This window comes from Aulostomus chinensis, chromosome 6 (assembly GCF_037954235.1).
Source record: "Aulostomus chinensis isolate RoL2024-O1b breed Wild chromosome 6, RoL_Achi_v1.0, whole genome shotgun sequence".
NCBI lineage: Eukaryota > Metazoa > Chordata > Actinopteri > Syngnathiformes > Aulostomidae > Aulostomus > Aulostomus chinensis.
The window spans coordinates 14,972,230-14,991,747 of NC_141325.1; the positions used below are offsets into that span (position 1 = coordinate 14,972,230).

A 19,518-nucleotide genomic window follows, 5' to 3' on the forward strand; every position below is an offset into this window, starting at 1 on the left:
ATGTGTATTTAAACCACAGATAAACCTTGAGAAGACCACGGTGGAGCAGGGGTGAGCACTGTCGCCTCACAGCAAGGTTCCGGATTTGAGCCCCAGCTCCAGCACGGGATCTTTCTGTGTAGAGTCTGCATGTTCTCCCTGTTCCTGTGTGGGTTCTCTCTGGTACTCCAGCTTCCTCCCACAGTCCAAAGACATCAAGAGGGGACGAGGCTGATTGATACTCTAAATTGACTGTAGGTGTGACTGTGAGTGTGAATGGTTGTCTGTCTCTATGTGTTGGCCCTGTGATGGACTGGTGACCTGTCCAGGCTGAACCATGCCTTTCTCCTGAAGGCTGCTGGGATAGGCTCCACCCCTCCGTATTTGGGGTATAGTATTAGATTTTGTTAAAAGTTTATTTAAGCTGGAGTTCGTGACTTTGGGTATATTTTGCTCATCACATTTGGACATTGCTTTTGGTATCCCCCAGGGGTCAGTGTTGGGCACAAAATTGTTCACTCTGTATTTCAATAACATATGCAAAGTATCAAAGCTATTGAAACAAGGATTGCTTGCAGATGACATAAATATATGTTACAGTTCAAGTATCTGTGTTTATGTGTCTATTTTCATATGAATGTTGCACTGAGGGCTGCACGGTGGTGCAGTGGTTAGCACTGTGGCCTCACAGCAAGAAGGTTGCAGGTTCGAGTCCCAGCTTGGGTGCAGGGTCTTTCTGTGTGGAGTCTGCATGTTCTCCCTGTTCCTGTGTGGGTTCTCTCTGGTACTCCAGCTTCCTCCCACAGTCCAAAGACATCAAGAGGGGACGAGGCTGATTGATACTCTAAATTGACTGGAGGTGTGACTGTGAGTGTGAATGGCTGTTTGTCTCTGTATGTTGGCCCTGTGATGGACTGGTGACCTGTCCAGGGTGAACCCCGCCTCTCGCCCGTAGATGTTGGGATAGGCTCCAGCCCCCTGCGACCCTTACTAGTAAGGAATAAGCGGAAGATGACGATGGATGGATGTTGCACTGATTTGATGACCATTAGGATAAAGACACTCCTCACATTATTCATTGAAAGTTCTTTTTTTTTCTCAAGAGAGAGAGAAAAATGGATCCTGTTGATATCTTGTGGAACACAAGAAGCTAACTTCATCATCAACATTCACTCTGCAAATCTAAAAGGGCAGCATCAACATGCTCAAAGGCAATTCTTTGTGAGTTCCAGACACCAATTTGTGAGTACTTAAAGGGCAAAATACACTTTTGCGATGAACTATTACTTTAAAAACCCAGCAAATTATAGCCTCAAAAATGATCCAAGGGAGGACTTTTTAAGGTTTGTTGTGTTAACTTGGACGAGATTGTTTGATATGATAATTAACAATAAACTAGAAAGTGTTTTTCCAAGAGTTAAAAACTGACACGAGAGACTTTATTCTTGCAGGCCGCAGAGGCAAAAGGTTTCTTTTTAATCTCCTAAAAATGCACAACTTGACTTCATGAAGTGATGAAAATATCCAATATGAGGGAAGCAGCTGATTTGGCTTTAATGCTTTAGTTTTATTTACAAAAGGAACAATTTAAATCTGTATTTACATTTAACATTTTAAATATTGATTTGGAGCAAACAACATATTCATATATTCTGGATTAAAAAAAAAAAAATTTAGCAGCACAATCAGATTTATTTCTGATCAACAACCTAAAATTAGAATCTTCATTTGCACTTGCAGGTCAAAGGTCAACATTAAGGTTTAAACATTTCTTAAGGTGATGTGTTCAAGGACAACGGAATGTCCACCAGCATGCCCCGAGCTGTCATGACTGTCATTCTTCATGACCGTTTTATCACTGTAGGGTCTACTGTTTTTCTGAGGCCACTTGGTACAGTTCATTGATGGTCTCCTGGTACATCTTCACAACAACAGGCCTCCTCAGTTTCATGGTGGGTCCTGCACACACAAAGAGGACATGTGGGCTCATTCAAAGAAAATCTCCGCTGAAAATTCAGTCTCTGCTGCACGATATCATCATGTGATCTGAAGCTTTAGAAAATGTTTCAGAGGAGCAAATGTGCAGGAATGTTGTCTGGTTTGTGTCACAGTCACAGGTTCAAGAGTTGATTGAGTTTTCATGAGGTAAACGTGGCAGTAGATACTTCTCAATATTATGTAATGACTTTGTTCCAGTTTCAAAGGCTTGTAAAAGAAACAAACAAACGGAACGTCATCTACTTACCGAGTTCTCCTCCACCAATGGAGAAATCTTGTTCCAGTATGACCCACTTTTGGATCTTCTGAGCGTTGGATGTTGCTCGAGCATTGACGCGCTCAATGCCCTCCTGGATGGCTTTGTAGATGGCTGGCTCCTTGTTAGCCACGATCTCTGACACTTTTGTTGCTGTGACTCCACAACTCTGGCAGAATGCCAAAGCCTCGGGGGTCAGCTCATCTGTGGGCTCGCCGTTATCATCCACGACACACTGAAGAGTCAGAGAGAAGGGTCATGTTTTCTGTGTTTGCGTGGCAGCTGTGACTGTGTGCAGGAGCAGCAGCCCAGTTACTTTGAGCGTGAGCAGCATGGACAGGAACTTGAGTTTGTCTCCGATCAGCATGGCGTTGCTTATGATGGGCGTCTCAGCCTTCACTGCATCTTCGATGGGCACAGGAGGGATGTTCTCTCCACCAGCAGTGATGATCAGCTCTGTACAAGCGAGAGAGTGATAAACGTGCGATAAATATCTTCAGTGTTGGATGAAGCAAAATGGAGTTCTGAGATCAGGGTCTGTGTCCACCAAAGTTTCTTTCTGAGGCCAGCCCATCTTTTTTATCGTTTTCAATGCAGAGCTTAGTTTTTTCCCTGGCAGGTGCTAACCATGGGTATGTTGTCTGATTGGTTCTGACACCATACTGGTAACTGTTTCCTCTGTGGTTTTCAGGACAAAACCAACAAAGACCAACCATTACACCCCACACAAATGCTGACAACAACGGTGGAGGAGCACTAACTAGTTGAGTTTACTCATTAACACATGCTTGACTACAAAATCTCACAAACCCTCCTCCTTGCCCTTTTGACTACACTTGTGTGCTGACATTTTTTATCTTTTTACTTTTGAGGATATTACATTTTTTTTAAAACATAACTGTAAAAACAAAAAACAGTTTGGTAGATACAGGAATTTATAGTGTCACTAAATCAGTTGTGCTCTGTTGATGCCAAAGTTAGCATTGACAATCAAAGAAAAACACAAGCTCAGAATGTGCCAATTTCAGAGAGAGTAAATACATTCTTGGGTGCAGCACCTTTATGACATGTTCCAAAAACAACATCTAGCCCCCGGAAGTAAAGGAAATGGAACAAGACCAACTGCCTCAACAAAGTTTGCATCCAATAAGCTGACAGCAGACTGTCTCATGTTGGGCAGCTTTCAAATGTATCAATACTGCAGGCATGGTGTCCCAAAACCTGAATGACTCCTCACTGAGGTGTCCCAAATGTCTCCCGTGGTCCTGATATTTAACAGTGGAGCTGAACTGAGCAGAACTCACCTTTTATCCTTCCTGTGATGTACAGGAAGTCATGCTGGTCAAATCTTCCCAGGTCTCCAGAGTGCAGCCAGCCATCATGGTCAAGAGCCTCTTCTGTTTTTTCTTGCATGTTCAGGTAGCCCATGAAGACGTTCCGCCCCCAGAAGCAGATCTCTCCATTCCCGTCTTTGTCTGAATTCTCCAGTTTCACCTTGCAGCCTGGCATCACCTTTCCACAGCTGGGAAAAAAAAATCAGGAAATGATGACATCATCAGTTATCAATGATTTAACGCCACAACAGCAACTAGCTGAGAAAAATATAACATCGGAATGCTAACAAGCACAACATCAGATTGCTAACCAACTCAAAATACCAGTGTTAACATGCTGATAGTTAGCAGGAATTATGTTAACTGTTAGTTCAGCATGTCAGAATTCAATCATTGGTAAGTAGGTCCAAACACAAATGAGACTCATGGGTATCTTTTCAGTTTTTCGGGTATTTGGCCACCTTCAAAACATGTTTGACAAACTGAAACGAGAATCAAAGAAATGAAAAATGAAATCAGAGAAAGCCTGGCATTTTTAAAGCAAATAAACAACACGGCCAAACCTATACAACAGGAAAAAACATGGAGGGCTCCAGCTTCTCCAACCACAGTATTATGATCTCTTCTTTGGGGTAGAAAAATTCTTTGGCATAAATTGATACTATTACATGTGTTTACTTAAAATATCTCCTTAAGATCAACAAAAGTCTCAAATAAAAGTGGATTAATGGTGCAATAGGCTTGATTTGCACTGACGGGAAATATCTCAGATGATGATTAAAATACTTTTCTCCACCCTATCCTGTGTTTTCTCTGTCTATCTGGAGCACAGGCTGGTATACTGTTGATACATTGTTTAGAGTAAAGAGCAACCTCTCTCTCTTCTTCTCTTCAAATGTTGCAAAATTGTGCACAAATGAGTAAATAGAAACTAGTGTACGTTCACTTGACTGTACCTATGAAACAAAGATTATCATTACTGAGCAATACTCTCACAACCCTACACATCATGGCATGTTCTGTAAGGCTTTGCTGCTCACCTCGCGATGTGGTAGTCACTGTTGGTAGAAACGGTGTGAGGCCCAGAGCTTTCACTCATACCATAGAGTTCCAACAAGATGATGTTGAGGCTCATGAAATATTCCAGAGTTTCTTTCGTGATTGGGGCAGCACCTGTGAAGCAAATCTTGCAGCGATCCAAGCCCAGAGCAGCACGCACCGTCTTGAAGACCAGATTGTTAGCCAGCGTGAAGCCCCAGGGTACCTGGTTTTCCCTGTATGCCAAGAAAAAAAAAGAAAAGAAATGAAAGTGACACCATCAGCATGCCAAAGTAAACCATAATAATTTATGAGAAATTTCAAAACTGATCATCTGTGCCACAGCAGTTTGCAAAGGGCGGTGTCTTTCACAAACTCACGCAAAGAGGTTGACTGGTTCCACATATCCTTGCTGGATAACACAGGCATTGTTAAAAAATAAAAAGACGTAAACAGTGGCAATTATTCCCTGTTAACAAAGCTCCTTGTTGTTGTCTCACCCGTTCATGGCACTATAGTTGTACTGCAGTCCGATGGACTTCGCCCAGTCTGCCACTTGCTTCTTAAATGGGGATGCCTTTGCACCGACAGCTCTCATCTTCTCCTGCATCTTCTCCCACACACGAGGAACTCCCAGGAAAGATGTTGGATGCACCTCTTTCAGTGTTGCTCCTAAGGAGCCCTGGAATATGAATTGGATTATAATTACAACATTAAACAGCCTTTATTGACAATCCAGTATTTGCACATCAAAGGGAGTCTGAACCTTGAGGGCATCTGGCTCTGCGAAGTAGGTGGTCCCAGCAAACTTCATGCAGAGCCACATGTCATTGAGTTGTGCTGCCACATGGCTGAGTGGCAGGTAGCTGATCACCACCTCCTCAGCATAGTTCAGATGGACCAGGGAACCTGCAGTCTGGACTGTCCATGTAAGCTGAACATTGGCAGAAAGGAAAAATGTCAAGTTTATTATCTCAGTTCTGACTGACGTCAACCTGGCACGCTAAAACATCTGATGATGTCTAATCTCTCGCCAGGTTCAATCTCATTTTCCATTTCTCATTCCTATTCCAAAACACAGAATACTTTGTTGATCACTGCGAAAAAATAATGTTCCCTCCTCAATCTATCCCACTGAGTCTTTGTTCAAATTTTCAAAATTTTGTTCCATCACTACAGCTTGTTTCACATCATGAAATCAATCAAGAATTGCAACATTTTTTAAAGAAACAAATACTGTCTTACGTGCTCAATAACTAGGACAGGATCATTTATCACGTAGGTTAACAAAAAAAATCATGATTGAGATTTGGCTGAACAATCAATTCAAATTTGATTGAAATCTAAATAAGGCCTTTCCTAAAGTCAGAATGGGTGTCAAATAAAGTATTTTGATCCGGCAGATACCCAAAAGTGCGAAGTGAATAATGAAACAAAAATGACGATTCTGTCTAGTATTGTGAATCATTTCACAATCACAGTCACAATTGGATATACTTTTCCAAATCTTTCAGACCTAAAACAAAATTATAATTTAAGTTGGCTTGCTATTTAAATAAAAATGTCTCAAAAATGAATATATGGATCATAACTGATGACATTATATATTACATACATTACAGAACTCTTAAATTCTCTCCACGAAACAGTCTTTATCTGATCGACTGGCAAAATTCAGGTAACATGAGGATATAAACGACATCTGAATGGAGACTGGTCATGTTAATACACTTAAAGTAACCTGCTCTAATTACTCACATTGTCATGACTCAACATGACACCTTTAGGGTTTCCAGTGGTTCCTGATGTATAGATGAGGGTACAGCACTCGTTTGCTCGAAGACTGTCAATCATGGCATCCAGCTGCTCATCAGGCACGTCCTGTCCCAGCTTCATAAACTCTGTCCACTACAGAAACAGATGCAAGAGCCTAACTGAATTGAACCTGCTACATCTGAGCTCAGTCACAGTTCTGTAATGATGCAGTTATCGTCCCAACCAGTATGGCAGGTAAACGTACTGTATACAGGAACGGCGCCCTCCGGTGCAGCTCGCCTTTGTATTGGACGATGGCTTTCAGAAGAGGTAGTTGATCCTTGACCTGTTGGCACAAGTCAAACTTTCAAGGAAGTATTTTGACGGAGCAGATCTACAGTAAGGGCTGATGCTGTATTATAACTCTGTACCTGCAGGATTTTTTCAAGCTGTTTGTGGTTCTCCACAACCAGGACGTTGGCCTTGCTGTTGGCAGCCACATACTGGCAAGCTTCAGGCGAGTTGGTGGTGTAGATGCCAGTTGCCAGGCCCCTAAGACGCAAGTCAAATATGAATGAATGACTCGCGTAATCTTTAGAGTTGCAAGGAAATCGATTTATCTTAAAACATATTTTGTATTTCAATTCAATCAAAAACAATGTTTTTAAATGACGGTTGAAAATAATCTGCAACTATTTTGATAGCTGGCAAATTCTTTAATTAATTTTTTAGTAATAAAGTCCAAACTGCAGCTCCTTGAGAAGATTTTTTTTGTGGTAAGCGCTACTTAAATGAATGTTTTCAGATTTTTGATGGTTAGAATTGAGCTTTTTTTATCGCAGCTATTCTTTCCTTCTGTCTTTCTTTATTGCATTGCATCAAAAAAAAATCAGTGAAACAAGAAAATAATATTCAGAGTAATTGACAACTAAAAAAAAAAAACTTAGTTGAAGCCCTGAAATACATGTATTTTTTTTTTTGCACATTTTTGTTGTTTAATGATTAGGCTGCACAATTAATCATAAATAATTTATCACAATTGATCGTAACCCACAATATGGCCTTGCAAGTTTCAAACCAAAGACAGACACAACAGTTGTTGGAGGCTAATTGGTTGTCGAATTACTATTTAAAACTAAATACTGGGGTTTTACATTATTAGAAAAATCACCTTCTTATCTTTTTACTCTCCTTTTCAATCGAAAGAGAATACTAATCTTCAATCGTATTTTAATTCAAATGTCAGTCCAATATGATCGCAGAGTTGTACCCTGCCATATGAGATTTGAAGCCCGCACAGTTGTGAGACAGATGTGAGCAGAAATGAGATGTATGCGATAACATTGTCAGAGGAAAAGATGCTGAGGAATTTCAAGTACATCGTGTCCTACCATATCTAAAAGCAATCTGGTGCGCTCCAGTTTCAGCTCCCTCAGTGTGACCTTACCCCGCCAAGATGCAGCCAATGTCTGCGATGAACCACTCAGGAGAGTTGAAGCCAAGGACCCCCACGCCGTGGTAGCGCTCCAGCCCCAGCTACAAAGGAGCATATCTATCTTTAATGGCACAGTGCCTCCATTACATTTGACCTACTTTTACAGTAACTACACTTCACAACTACACTTGGGATGGTGCTATTCAAGCAACTCCAAAAATGAAGATGATCTAACAATTTATTTCTGCTACGTTGGTAAACATGATGATTGTCTGCTTACTCTTGCAACGAGTTCCTTTTGAAATTTGAGTATGTTAAAAATGTCTGTGTAAATTGTGCGGTATAAACGCTTAAGGATAAATGTATAGCAGAAAATCTTTAAAAAAAGGCTGCATTTTGATGTTGATTCCCTGATCATATATGATCGTGCAGGTAGAACAGCCTTTCTAACTTTAGTGAACTAAAATTAGTAAGTGCCACTTACTAATGACTAATTAGCTAGTCATAAATTTAAAGCTATAATGTTCATGTTTCATTCAAAATGAAATGAACAACAGTATACAGTAACGTGTCACAGTACTAGTAGTACATGTAACATAGTTCTCTACATCCACATTTAAATCCATCGACACACAAACCTTTAGAAAACTTTTGGCAGCTGCTCGACACTGTTCATAGTACTGCCTCCAGGTGAGGGTGACCCACTGGTCCTCTTTCTTGGAAGCCAAGGCTGGGTGATCCTCGAAGCTTTCTACCGTCTCCAGGAACATCTGATGGATTGTGATGGGAGTCTCTGATGCCGGCCCTGAGCCCTCCATCCTCAGCCTGACTGCTTTGTCTCTGCTGGTGCTCCATAGTTGGTCTGCTGGGGCCAGAGTTGTTGCTACATGTGTCGTTGGCAGGGGAACGGGCTTCGGCTCCTCTGCTTGGGGACAACAGGGACAGCTGTATTTACCCGCCATCGGTATCAAGTCAAATTAAGAAGACGAACGCCACACCAAGAAGACAGAGCAAAGTTGCGCTCGAGGAGAAGAGTGACGAGTGAGCTACAGTTGTGTACATCTGTGGGTTTGTTACCTGAGATGAGGTTGGAAGGTGTGGAATGTCAGTGTCCCCCTGCCAATCAGGTTCAGAGAGAGGACTGTGCTTTGCATACCTAAAAGACAACATTCATGCTACCCGTATTGCAACTGTTGTCCCAGACACCCTGACCAAACTGGTTTTATGTCAGGTAGACGATCCTACTTCAGGATGCGACTCCTTCTGAATATACTGCATACGCTACGTTCAACAGATAAGTCAGAAGCAGTGATTCAACCACGTCCAATGGTAATACCTATTCGCTGTTCTTGAAAAATTTCAATTTGGTTCATCATTTCTATCATGGATTAAAAAATTGCTTGCCAGCAGCTGCAGTGCAGACAAACCATGCAATTTCTGACAATTTTTGGCTTCATAGCGGCTGCAGACCGGGTTGTAGTCTCTCTCCCTACCTGGCATTAAGGGTATCTCCCTGGGGGTCAAATCTCATAAAGTTTCACTTTATGCAGACGACTTGTTAGAATATTTATCTAGACCAACGGAATCCATACCAAAACCGCTACTCATCCTAGATTATTTTAGTTGAGCGTCAGTTTATAAAATTAACTATTGAACACCGACTCTGACTATTCGACTGTTCTATTCAAGCTTGAAAAAGAAACAATTGCATATCTTGGAATCACAGTCACTCATTCCATGGGAGAGCTCTACATGTATAATTGTAAAACACTGTTTGAACAATGGAGGCAGGATTTCGTAAATGGTCAGGACTTTGGCAGCCCGTATCAGTATAGTAACAACGACAGTCTTGCCTAGATTTCTTTATCTCTATCAAATGATCCCCATATTGATACCAAAGACAACTTTTCAAAAGTTAGACAAATTTCATCATTTATTTGGAATAACGCAACCCCAGAATGAAGAAAATCTATTTGGAAGTCCCTAAAGAGGCGGGAGGTCAAGACTTGCATAATTTTATATTTTACTACTGGGCTGCAACTGTCCAGAAACTCTTACATTGGGTCAATAAACAGGGTGCAGACTGGGCGCAGACAGAACTTTTGCCCAACCTAATTGTAATTACACAATAGGTGCAGATTTGTGTATATACTGTTTTATATCATCAACCCCTCAGTTATATATGGAATTGTGGTAGGGAGACCCTGTCCAGTCTTGAGATTTTTTTTTTTCTTTCCTCATGAGCCTTGGAGGGGGGGGGGGTTGATACTTATTGTTTGTGTGTGTACTAATTCCATCTATAATTTAAAGTTTTCCACAAAAAAAAAGACATTTATTGGAATGAGAGCTCACAAAAATATGGGGCGTTTGTTTCCCAGAAAGTGTCCAAATGTAGATTTGATGGGCCTCTACATGTCCCTGCTGCTCATCCATCTGCCATATTTGACTTTTCCTGCCGGGCTTGTTCCTGCACACCAACAACAGTCATTTCGACAAAGTGTCCTGATGATGACACTATCTGATCTTCATGTGACATCAGCACAACCATCTCTGGTCACAGGCACACAGAGACAGTTTTATAATCTGATTTATTGGCAAATGACCTACAAATACTTCTGGATTTGCAATGCATTATCTTTTTTTTTTTTTTTAGTTTTTGCCCTTATTTATTCTTTTGTTTTCATTTTTTGTCGTCTACAATAAGAAATAGTAAATGGACTCACGGTATTTGAAGCCACTATTGCTTCTGATATTTGTGTCACCACTCAGTGATGACCTTAAAAGCTATAAAATCTTTACAGAGCCTCAGCCTTTGGTCACTTGAATGCTAGCTTCATTCCAGTCATATAAATTAATGCATAATTTATAAAAAAAAATTAGGAAAGCTTAAACTCTTGTTTATGTGTGACTGAAAACAAACACCTTGTTTGATTAAAAAAATATAGTTTTGACATTTTGTCTTTGACGTTACTGTACATGATCAGACGCGACCTTTATCAAGCACACGGCACTCATTGGTTGTCGAACGTCTCATTTTTCTAAATAACTCTTATTGCTGTCTCCCGTTAAATCCTGTGACATGCGAGGTCACAAGTCTCAAAAGAAGATACGATTGCACGTTTGCCTATCTGGGCTGTCAAGCATGTTTTCATGTTTGATCAGAGCCTCATCATTGCACGTCAGCATAATCATGTTTACCTTCAACCTTGAAAGCCGCAGGGCAGCATTCCTCAAAAAAGTGACAGGCAGACGTCGGATTAATTCCAAACAAAGGTACAATCAGGAATATGCAGTTGCTTGATGAAATGCTTATGATAGAGTTCTTTTAAGATATTTTGGTTTTGGAAAGTGTGTTGAGTGTTATTTGATTTTGTTGAGTTGAGTCAAAAGTTGGGAAATTTGTGACTGAATTCCATGATGTGGCTGAATTAATTTGACAAATCAATGCTATGTTGTCTGTAAAGCATATTAACCTGAAGTCCATTCAAGGATATATTGGTAACACTGAAACAGCTCCTGCCTCCTACCCCGCACTTTAAACAAAAGGTGGGTGGAATATCACAAAAAACGTGGGGTGTCCAACCGTGTTGTGCTCAGGATACTGGAAAATGGAGATTTTAATTTCTGGAGGACCACAACCTCAAGTTAGGAAAAAATCGTTCTGCTGCTGCTGCAAACAAAACAAACAAAAAAAAACCTACTACTGTGATTCTACTTTGCTTCATAGTCTGCAGAGGTGCTCAGTCATTCCATGTCTTACAGTAGAGTGTGAGAAACAAATGAACCCAGTGACTTTCCTCGCCGACATGTGCAACAACACTGCCCTGGTGTGACAAAAATGGTGTATTGCAATAATATGAGCCATGATCAGTTATTGAAATGATCAGTTATGGTTACAGTGGAGGAAATCAAATAAATAAATGGCAAACTTGATGAGGCATTCAAAAAGAAACAAGCGAGAGTAAATAAGAAGACAGTTGTCAGTGTTTAAGGCAGTTATACCATCATACCCATTAGCGTGCCGTGAACGAGACACAGCACTTGAACGTTTTCAGTTTATTCAAATTACAAACAGAAATCGGGTTTTCTTCTGTATTTCTAGTGTTTTATAGCCTTGCAAATAGTTTTTCTTCCCCTCGAGATTTGCACTTGTTTTTGGCAGCACTGTCCCTTTTACTCTGGATAATCCACTACAATCTATTCTGCGGTTAAAAAATAAATAAATTGGTGGAAATAGCAAACACCAAGATAATCTGTGAATAATCTAGAATAATAGAAGAACTGTGGACACCTGTATAATTTTCTTATTTCTAAGCACTGCGTCACATTTCTCTGTCTTTTGAGGTCTAAATGATGAAAAGGGGGGAAAGGGGGGGGGGGGTGAGAAAGCAGTAATGGGCCAGTCTCCCTGTTGGATTACTTTGCCAGTTATAACATTCTCACTAAATATTGGATCAATTACAATCTGACCGTTTAAATCATCTAAACTCAAAAAAAAAAAAAAAAATTGGAAAATAGGACCCAGGTTAAAAAAGAACAGAATTATCTTTAAAGCTGTAAACACTTCCTTGACATGTTATAACCTTATAAACACCTTCTTAACAAACAGTTGTTTATTTTCACATCTCTCAAACTGAGAGATATTCATTTGAAGCCACTTGAAGAAAACATTGTTCATTAGTTCTTCCTGCCTCGATTTCAGCTCCTGGGATTAATATCTCGCTCTTAAGTATTTAAATACAACATTTTTTTTTTTTAATTGCCAATTTTGTCCATCTGTATTTGTAGCCTGGTTTTCAATGTTATGAGCAGAGGAAAACTTCCAGTCATCGTCTTTATATTTGGGTTGAAACATTCCGGAAAAGTAACTGTAATTTCCATCATAACTTATCCAATGAGTGATGCAGTGATGAACCAACAGGGAATGATCTGCCGTACGCTGCGCTCCCTCTCCCCACTCTGTGCTCTCATATTCTACCAAGAAAAAGAAGTTCTTAAAACACACTGTGAACTCTCTGTTTAGCCCCAAACAGCAGACAAACACAAGCTGGTGACAGAGTGGAACATTTAGCTGAAGAAGCCAGTTATTTCCCTCAGGAGTTGATAAAGATCAAGAACAGAGACTTAATGTTGAACATACGTTCACGAGATGGACTCAATACATTCCTCTGTAAGAAAAAAACCCAACAACTGCTGGCTAGGTTCAACATATGAAAGTCAGAAACTAGAACAGTTAAAACTATCTGCAAGGCTAGAAACCACAAGGGGTAAGAATGGAAATGGATGAGCTGGAATCACACGACACAGATGGCTTTTTTTCTCATTTGGTGGTGATGGCGACTCCTTTCTTGACCCAGGCGTTGCTGTTGAGCAGAGAGAGTATGAAGCGAGCTACGTCCCCTCTCCCCACTGAGCTGCCTACAGGGTGACCATTGCTGTCAGGCACAAAGTAGCCCTCATGGGTCAGGAACTCTTCAGCTGTAGGTAAAATCAACAAGGAGTCAGAGGTAGTGCCTTCACAAGTGGATGCTCAAGCTAGTTAGAGCCACTAAACCTGGGCACTTCTTGAAAATATTGCAGAAAGTAGGGCTCAGATTGATAAAAACAGTCCACTGAGTATGAGTAAATGCATCCTTTAGCAGCGATCATCACTAAAGTCCTGCTGTTCTTGCCTGCTCCCACAACCCAACTGGCTGCTGCTCTGCTTTTACCTGTAGCGGGCAGGTTCTTGAGACCGGGTGGTCGGACCACAGTCCAGTTGATGTCATCGACCCTCTGTAGTTGGGTCTCCATCTCATGCATGTTGGTGAGGACGCTCCGGATCATTGGCAGCAGCAGGAACCGGATGAGGTATGACGACTGAGTTCCAGAGTTTGCTAACAACAAGAGACGACACAAATAAATCAGGATGTGATGGCTTCGATCCGGGGACTCCATCACCTCCTCATACACCTCTACTTTATCAGACTTCTCTTAGCAACCAGCTGAGTCGCAACCTGCTGGTCATTATTAAGAATGCAGGGTTAAGGCAATTGGACGTGAGGCTACGTTTTCAGAACCAGAGGCTTAGTCCACTTTTTTTGCAGTTTTTTGGAGGTAATTCAACTTATGGCACTTGTTTGTCAGAAAGGCTCATGTTTCAAAAATCAGAAATATTCTTGCTCTTAAAAAAAAAAAAAAAAAATCAAACCTGAAAAAAACCCCAAACCAAGAGGCGTGGAAACAGAATCAGATGTTGAATGTGGGTCATTTTAGGGGTAACTCTGTTGATGGAGGGACAAACCAAGTCAAAATACGATTGAGTAAATAACATTTTCATCCATCTCAAATTTTGTTTAGCTTTTTGAGCAGTGTTGATTCTCTTACCGTACTACACAATAACCAACTCTCAATGGAGGCGAATCATAATGTTAAAACATTATTTAGCATTTTGCGTTTCCGCTTTCAATCCCGTTTTGATGGTACGCAGGCTTTTATGGGAAAATGTAACACGAGCATATTCATTTTAACACAAACGCAAATGTGGGTTTCAAATTGATGATCATGAGATCCACTGAGTCTTTTAAAATGTTCCAATGTGTCTAACTAACTTTGGCGTCTATATCCGTCAAGGCACCTGACAAAAACATCCAAAATTGTACAATAATAGCACAGAGACAATAAGAATCCATATTCTTCCCAACTTCACATGCACTGGACTTACGATCAGTGTACCAGGAGGTCATGGTGATGATCCTGGAGACCCGGACCTCCCGCATGGCACTGAGTATTGCCTTCATGGAGAGGGTGTATCCTGTCACAGCAGAGAAGAAGGAGGCCGGAAAGCCGAGGCAGGACATAATCACATCTTGTCCTTTGAAATGAGGCTTCAGACTTTCTGCTGAAAAAATATTGGCCTCGACCACCTGGCAGCAAGAGAGGAAACACCAACATTTCAGCACAATCACTTGATTCAGTTTCTGAATATTTCCAACAGACGTCAGACGCGAGGAACCATGAGGCACAGTTGAAGCTGCTGTTCATGCTATGCTGAAAAACTAACCCTGAGTGGAACTGTTGGAAGCTAATTTAATGAGTGAATGAACACATTCGTTACTCTTGGACATCTGATGTGGTTTCGACACCACCTACGACCTTAATCTGCACACAATAAAACGGTGATAATCGTGATGCGACATTGACTTTGAAATTTGAGTGAGCTACTAAAGCACAGAGGACTATCAGATGACCGCCATGATTGTTACCTTCAAGTTGTTGTGGCGAGCGGTGAGTTTTCCCGGATCCCTGACTACGGCGGTGACGATGTGACCCTGCTGCAGTGCCTGGTTGACCAGATACTGTCCAGTCTGCCCAGTGGCTCCCAGTACAGTGATCTTCATCCTCGAGACTCTGACACACAGTTCTCCCTTCTTGGCAGCAGTGTACTGATGTACACACTGATCTGCAGACCAAGTGTTGTAAGATGTGACCTCTGTAACTCACCACTGGGAGGTTCCTTCCCTGTTTCTCAAGTTCAAGTGTAATAAATGATTATTATGGTTCAATAAAAGGCTCTCTTTAAGGAATTTGGGCTTGTCATCTGACATACGGTTTTACAGATTGTATAAAAGAAGTAGACGTGTCCTTTGGACTTGTGAAGTGCAGTCACTGTGGGAAATGCCTTAAACCTACATGTACACTATTTACAGTAGACATTTTCCTTGAGGCTTCACTTGCTAGTTTCAAGACAAACATTATTCTCATTCAGTTAATTTTGGTCCCTTTTAATGGAAACATAGATGATAAAGCAGAACCCTTCCCTTTTTGACCAAATATGGTCAGCTGTAGTTGCCGGGCAAAATGGCTGTAGGGAGAATGACCAAACGCGACGCTTCAAAACAGGAGTGCACAAACTGATGGGCGGCGTCACTCTGACTACATCCACTCACACACACACACACAAAAAAAAAAACCTTGAAAAAAAGTTGTTGTTTTTGAAATCAGCATCCACAAAATTGTACTGCGTTACTTAGGAGCAAGTATGGATAAGAAAAAATATTTCGACATATCAAAACGTGATTAAATCTTAAATTCACAACACAACCAGTGAATTTTTGACACACACACACACACACACTGTAGGTGAAATTACAAATGAGGGTCTCAATTAACATGTTTTTATAATATTGATGACATTTCATTGGCCAGCTTGTTTAAATCTATGAAACTGCGCAGTTCAAGTTTTCAAATTACTCATAATTATTATGAATATTTTTGGTCCAACTAACATTTCAAAACTCCAAAGGTATAATGATTTTTTTAAAAAAGTTAAATCTATAATCCGAGCGACCTGGTTTGAAGTAAAGGTTTGAGCTTTTGCTGGATGAATCTCCTAACTGATTCAGTCAATCAACGATCAATGATTGTGATTTTCTGCAAAATGAGTAATGACTTCACTAAACAATCATCAAGCTCCACAGAGGATTAAATGTTGCATTCATCAAGCTTGACTGACAATTTTGATGGACATTTCACAAGAAGACACTTTCAAGAGACAGTTTGGTTTTGTAAGATTGCAAACACGGTCGTAAATCACGCTCGACTTTTCAGGTTTTCATCAGCTGACAAACGCAGATTTCATAATTCCTGTGATTTCTTTAATTTGCCAGTCAAATTGCATGAGGACAATCTCATCTCACTGACATCATCGTCTGAGAGCGCCGGACTTCACCAGCAGAGATGAAAACCTCCATTCAATCAGGTGAGGACAACCAACACTTTGTGCTTTTCTTGTAGCTGAGCCAAATGGATTATTTCTGCAACAGTGGAGGATGACAAGCATTAAGGTCAGATGCTTTCAGAGGAGACCAAAGCCAGGCTTCATTTGGATTAATGTGAGGAAATTTATGGAAGAGGGATGAGAATGCATTGCTTCGAGTAATGAGTGTGGTTTCTATCACGTCCAAGCTCTATTAACATTGAGTCACATGCTAGAAGTCAGGGAGGCACCGACTTTTCCCTCCAAGGGCCAAAACTGAAAATTAATGGTGGGCCATGGACCAAGGAACAGGGGGATACACCCTGGACAGGTCACCAGTCCATCGCAGGGCCAACACATAGAGACACACACCCATTCACACTCACACCTACGATCAGTTTACAGCAGGGGTCCCCAAACTTTTTTCTGTGAGGGCCACATAACTTTCCCCTTCTCTGATGGGGGGCTGGGGTCAGTTTGTAACAGAAAAAGTGTGACAATCATGGGGTTGCCTCAACGTAAAAATGTATTGTTTTCCAGAAAGCCACACAACCAAACAACCCTCTCTGGATTCTTCACAGAAAAAAAGTCAGGAAATAATAATGACACTACCAAATAACCCTCTCTGGGTTCGGGTCTAGGAATTTTTTCTGGGGGTTGCCAGATAGGGGCACGGACTACAGAAGGGTGGAATAGAACGTCTCGCTCCATGCGTGTATGAAATAGTTACTGACTGACTGTGTTCACACCAAACGGCAATGTGAATTTTCACATCGCTTTATTCGCGAATATAAACAAATTGATCCAACGATCAAATTCGGACGAATAAAGTGACGTGAAAATTCGCGTTGCATTTGGTGTGAACATTCAGGCTGCAACTAAGGACTCTTTTAATAGTCGACTAGTCACCGACTATTGAAACGATTGTCGACTAATCGGATAATTATTAATTTTTTCTTAAATTTAGCATGAAGTTGATTTAATTATGTGTCAAATGATAAACAAGAAAGATGGGTACAATGAAAAATACATCTTTTATTGAACATTCATTAATTTAAAATACGTTTGTCAAGCACAGTCTGGCATAACGCGAGAGCTCTCTTTTATAGCGAAAATGCACTTAAAAAATGTACAATGTGTGTCATAAAAACCGTCCTGGCTTGAATGTTACTTGAATCTCACCGAGGCGAGTCAGACTCCGTTTCCTTCAACTGCCCGACGTGCTTCTTTAAATGTTCGTGCATCACCGCCATGATACGCGAGGTCTGCTTTGCAACCTCTACAAGTAGTCTTTTTATTCGCCGTATTCAGGCTAAAATGTTCCCAAACTTTAGAAGTTTTGGTGCGCGTACCTGATGTTGACGCCGCCATTTCTGTATGTTACCGCTCAGAGACAGAGACGCTATCGCGCATGAGCGACTCTCGGCTGAGATGGTAATCAAGTGAGATGCCTCACTCTGTTGGAAAAACGCGTGTGGCGACAATAGTCCACGATGGAATTCATTGTCGACTATTTCTATTATCGATTTTGGTCAACGTCGACTAATCGTTGCAGCCCTAGTGAACACACCTTAATAGTTAATGATGAAAATAGTTCATAGCTAGTTATCAATTTTATTATCAAATCCAAATACACATGGAAAAAAAAAATGCATCTCTGGTATTGTTCAGGGGGCCGGGCCAAATGTGGAGACAGGCCGTATCCGGCCCGCGGGCCGTATTTTGGGGACCACTGGTTTAGAGTATCGTATCTATTTAGTCCTCATTTGCATGTCTCTGGCCTGTGAGAGGAAGCCGGGGTACCCTGCGAGAACCCACGCAGGCACAGGGAGAACTGGCAAACTCCACAAAGACAGATCCCGTGCCCAAGACGTGGCTCGAACCTTCAACCTTCGTGGTGTGAGTTGACAGTGCCAACCACTGCACCACTTGCCGCCCCAGAAGAAAAATCAAAGCACAAAAAAACCCTTATGAAATTATGATAAATGCTTAGAAATTAATGCCTGATGTCATTAAGATGTAAATTCTCCAGCATTGCAAAATTGTTACTAATAATAATAACAATAAAACTGAGATAACGAAATGTTAATTACTCTGTGAAAATCAATCTTTCTCCCTCCACTGAGATTTTAGATCTAGATTAACTGATATATGAGAGCAGTCAAACGCTGGATTTACAAGGTTGAAAAGTGCCCGGTCACATGTTTCACTATGAGGCTTTTTTTGTTTTTGTAATTTAAGTGAACAGGACTGACACAGGGACTCCTACACGGGCGGGACCTGCGTCGTTTAAACGTAGCAAACGCGTTCCCTAATCACGGAGCCTTTTGTCTCTTTCCCTCAGAATAAATATGTAGATGTCAACAATATAAATTCAACATATTTTCCACCTCTTAATTTTGGACAGGACACGTTTGCCAGCTAGTGACACCGTCATCATGCTTTAGTCTTTCCAAGTTCCGTTCGTGAATCAATAAGAACCCTCCGTAACCTTCCCGACTGGTGATATAACAGAGGTTACGCTTGTGGGTTCTTTTTCTAGGTAACATGTCTCATGTTTCTGTCTCTGGAGGGATGCAGAGGACATATTGACGAGACTAGACCTCTAAATATCGTCAACGTGAATACTACGCGCTTACGTTTAAATCCTGAGAACACTCGCACATTAGCCTAGCTGTCATGACCAGCTTACCTTAGCCTAGCTTAACTTCGCCGCCGTATCAAGGGAGAGGCAGGCAGATGTTCAAGAGCGGCAACGTTTCGGTGTGTTTACAAAGCAACACTTTTCAACCTGTCAACGTGACTGAAATTAACGCATGATGTTAAATATCTACTGCAAAGTGACTGACAACGCTAATTGTTATTTGAAATTAACTACCTTTTGCTATGGCATGAATAAGCTAAACAGTGCTCAATATTTATAACATAAACACTTAAGGAAATCAGTAGTCAGTGGTCTCGATTGCAAAAGTAAGTAGGAGTAATA

The 19,518-nt window shown here is 41.0% G+C and overlaps 2 protein-coding genes across 2 annotated transcripts; both read right to left on the minus strand.

Moving 5' to 3' along the window:
* Positions 1-1,509: 1,509 nt before the first annotated feature.
* LOC147260239 (long-chain-fatty-acid--CoA ligase ACSBG2-like) lies at positions 1,510-8,861 on the minus strand. Its single transcript, XM_086206714.1, has 12 exons — positions 8,434-8,861; positions 7,808-7,896; positions 6,792-6,912; positions 6,626-6,706; positions 6,364-6,513; positions 5,372-5,539; positions 5,106-5,287; positions 4,608-4,841; positions 3,538-3,755; positions 2,550-2,689; positions 2,225-2,468; positions 1,510-1,938 (listed from the first exon to the last, which is right to left on the minus strand). Exons 1-12 carry the CDS (start codon positions 8,755-8,757, stop codon positions 1,847-1,849), a joined length of 2,043 nt encoding a protein of 680 aa, XP_086062840.1. The 5' UTR covers positions 8,758-8,861; the 3' UTR covers positions 1,510-1,846.
* Positions 8,862-11,618: 2,757 nt separating this feature from the next.
* Positions 11,619-19,296, minus strand: LOC147260240 (flavin reductase (NADPH)-like). Its single transcript, XM_086206715.1, has 5 exons — positions 19,225-19,296; positions 15,040-15,236; positions 14,499-14,700; positions 13,507-13,671; positions 11,619-13,273 (listed from the first exon to the last, which is right to left on the minus strand). Exons 2-5 carry the CDS (start codon positions 15,172-15,174, stop codon positions 13,116-13,118), a joined length of 660 nt encoding a protein of 219 aa, XP_086062841.1. The 5' UTR covers positions 15,175-15,236; positions 19,225-19,296; the 3' UTR covers positions 11,619-13,115.
* Positions 19,297-19,518: the final 222 nt, after the last annotated feature.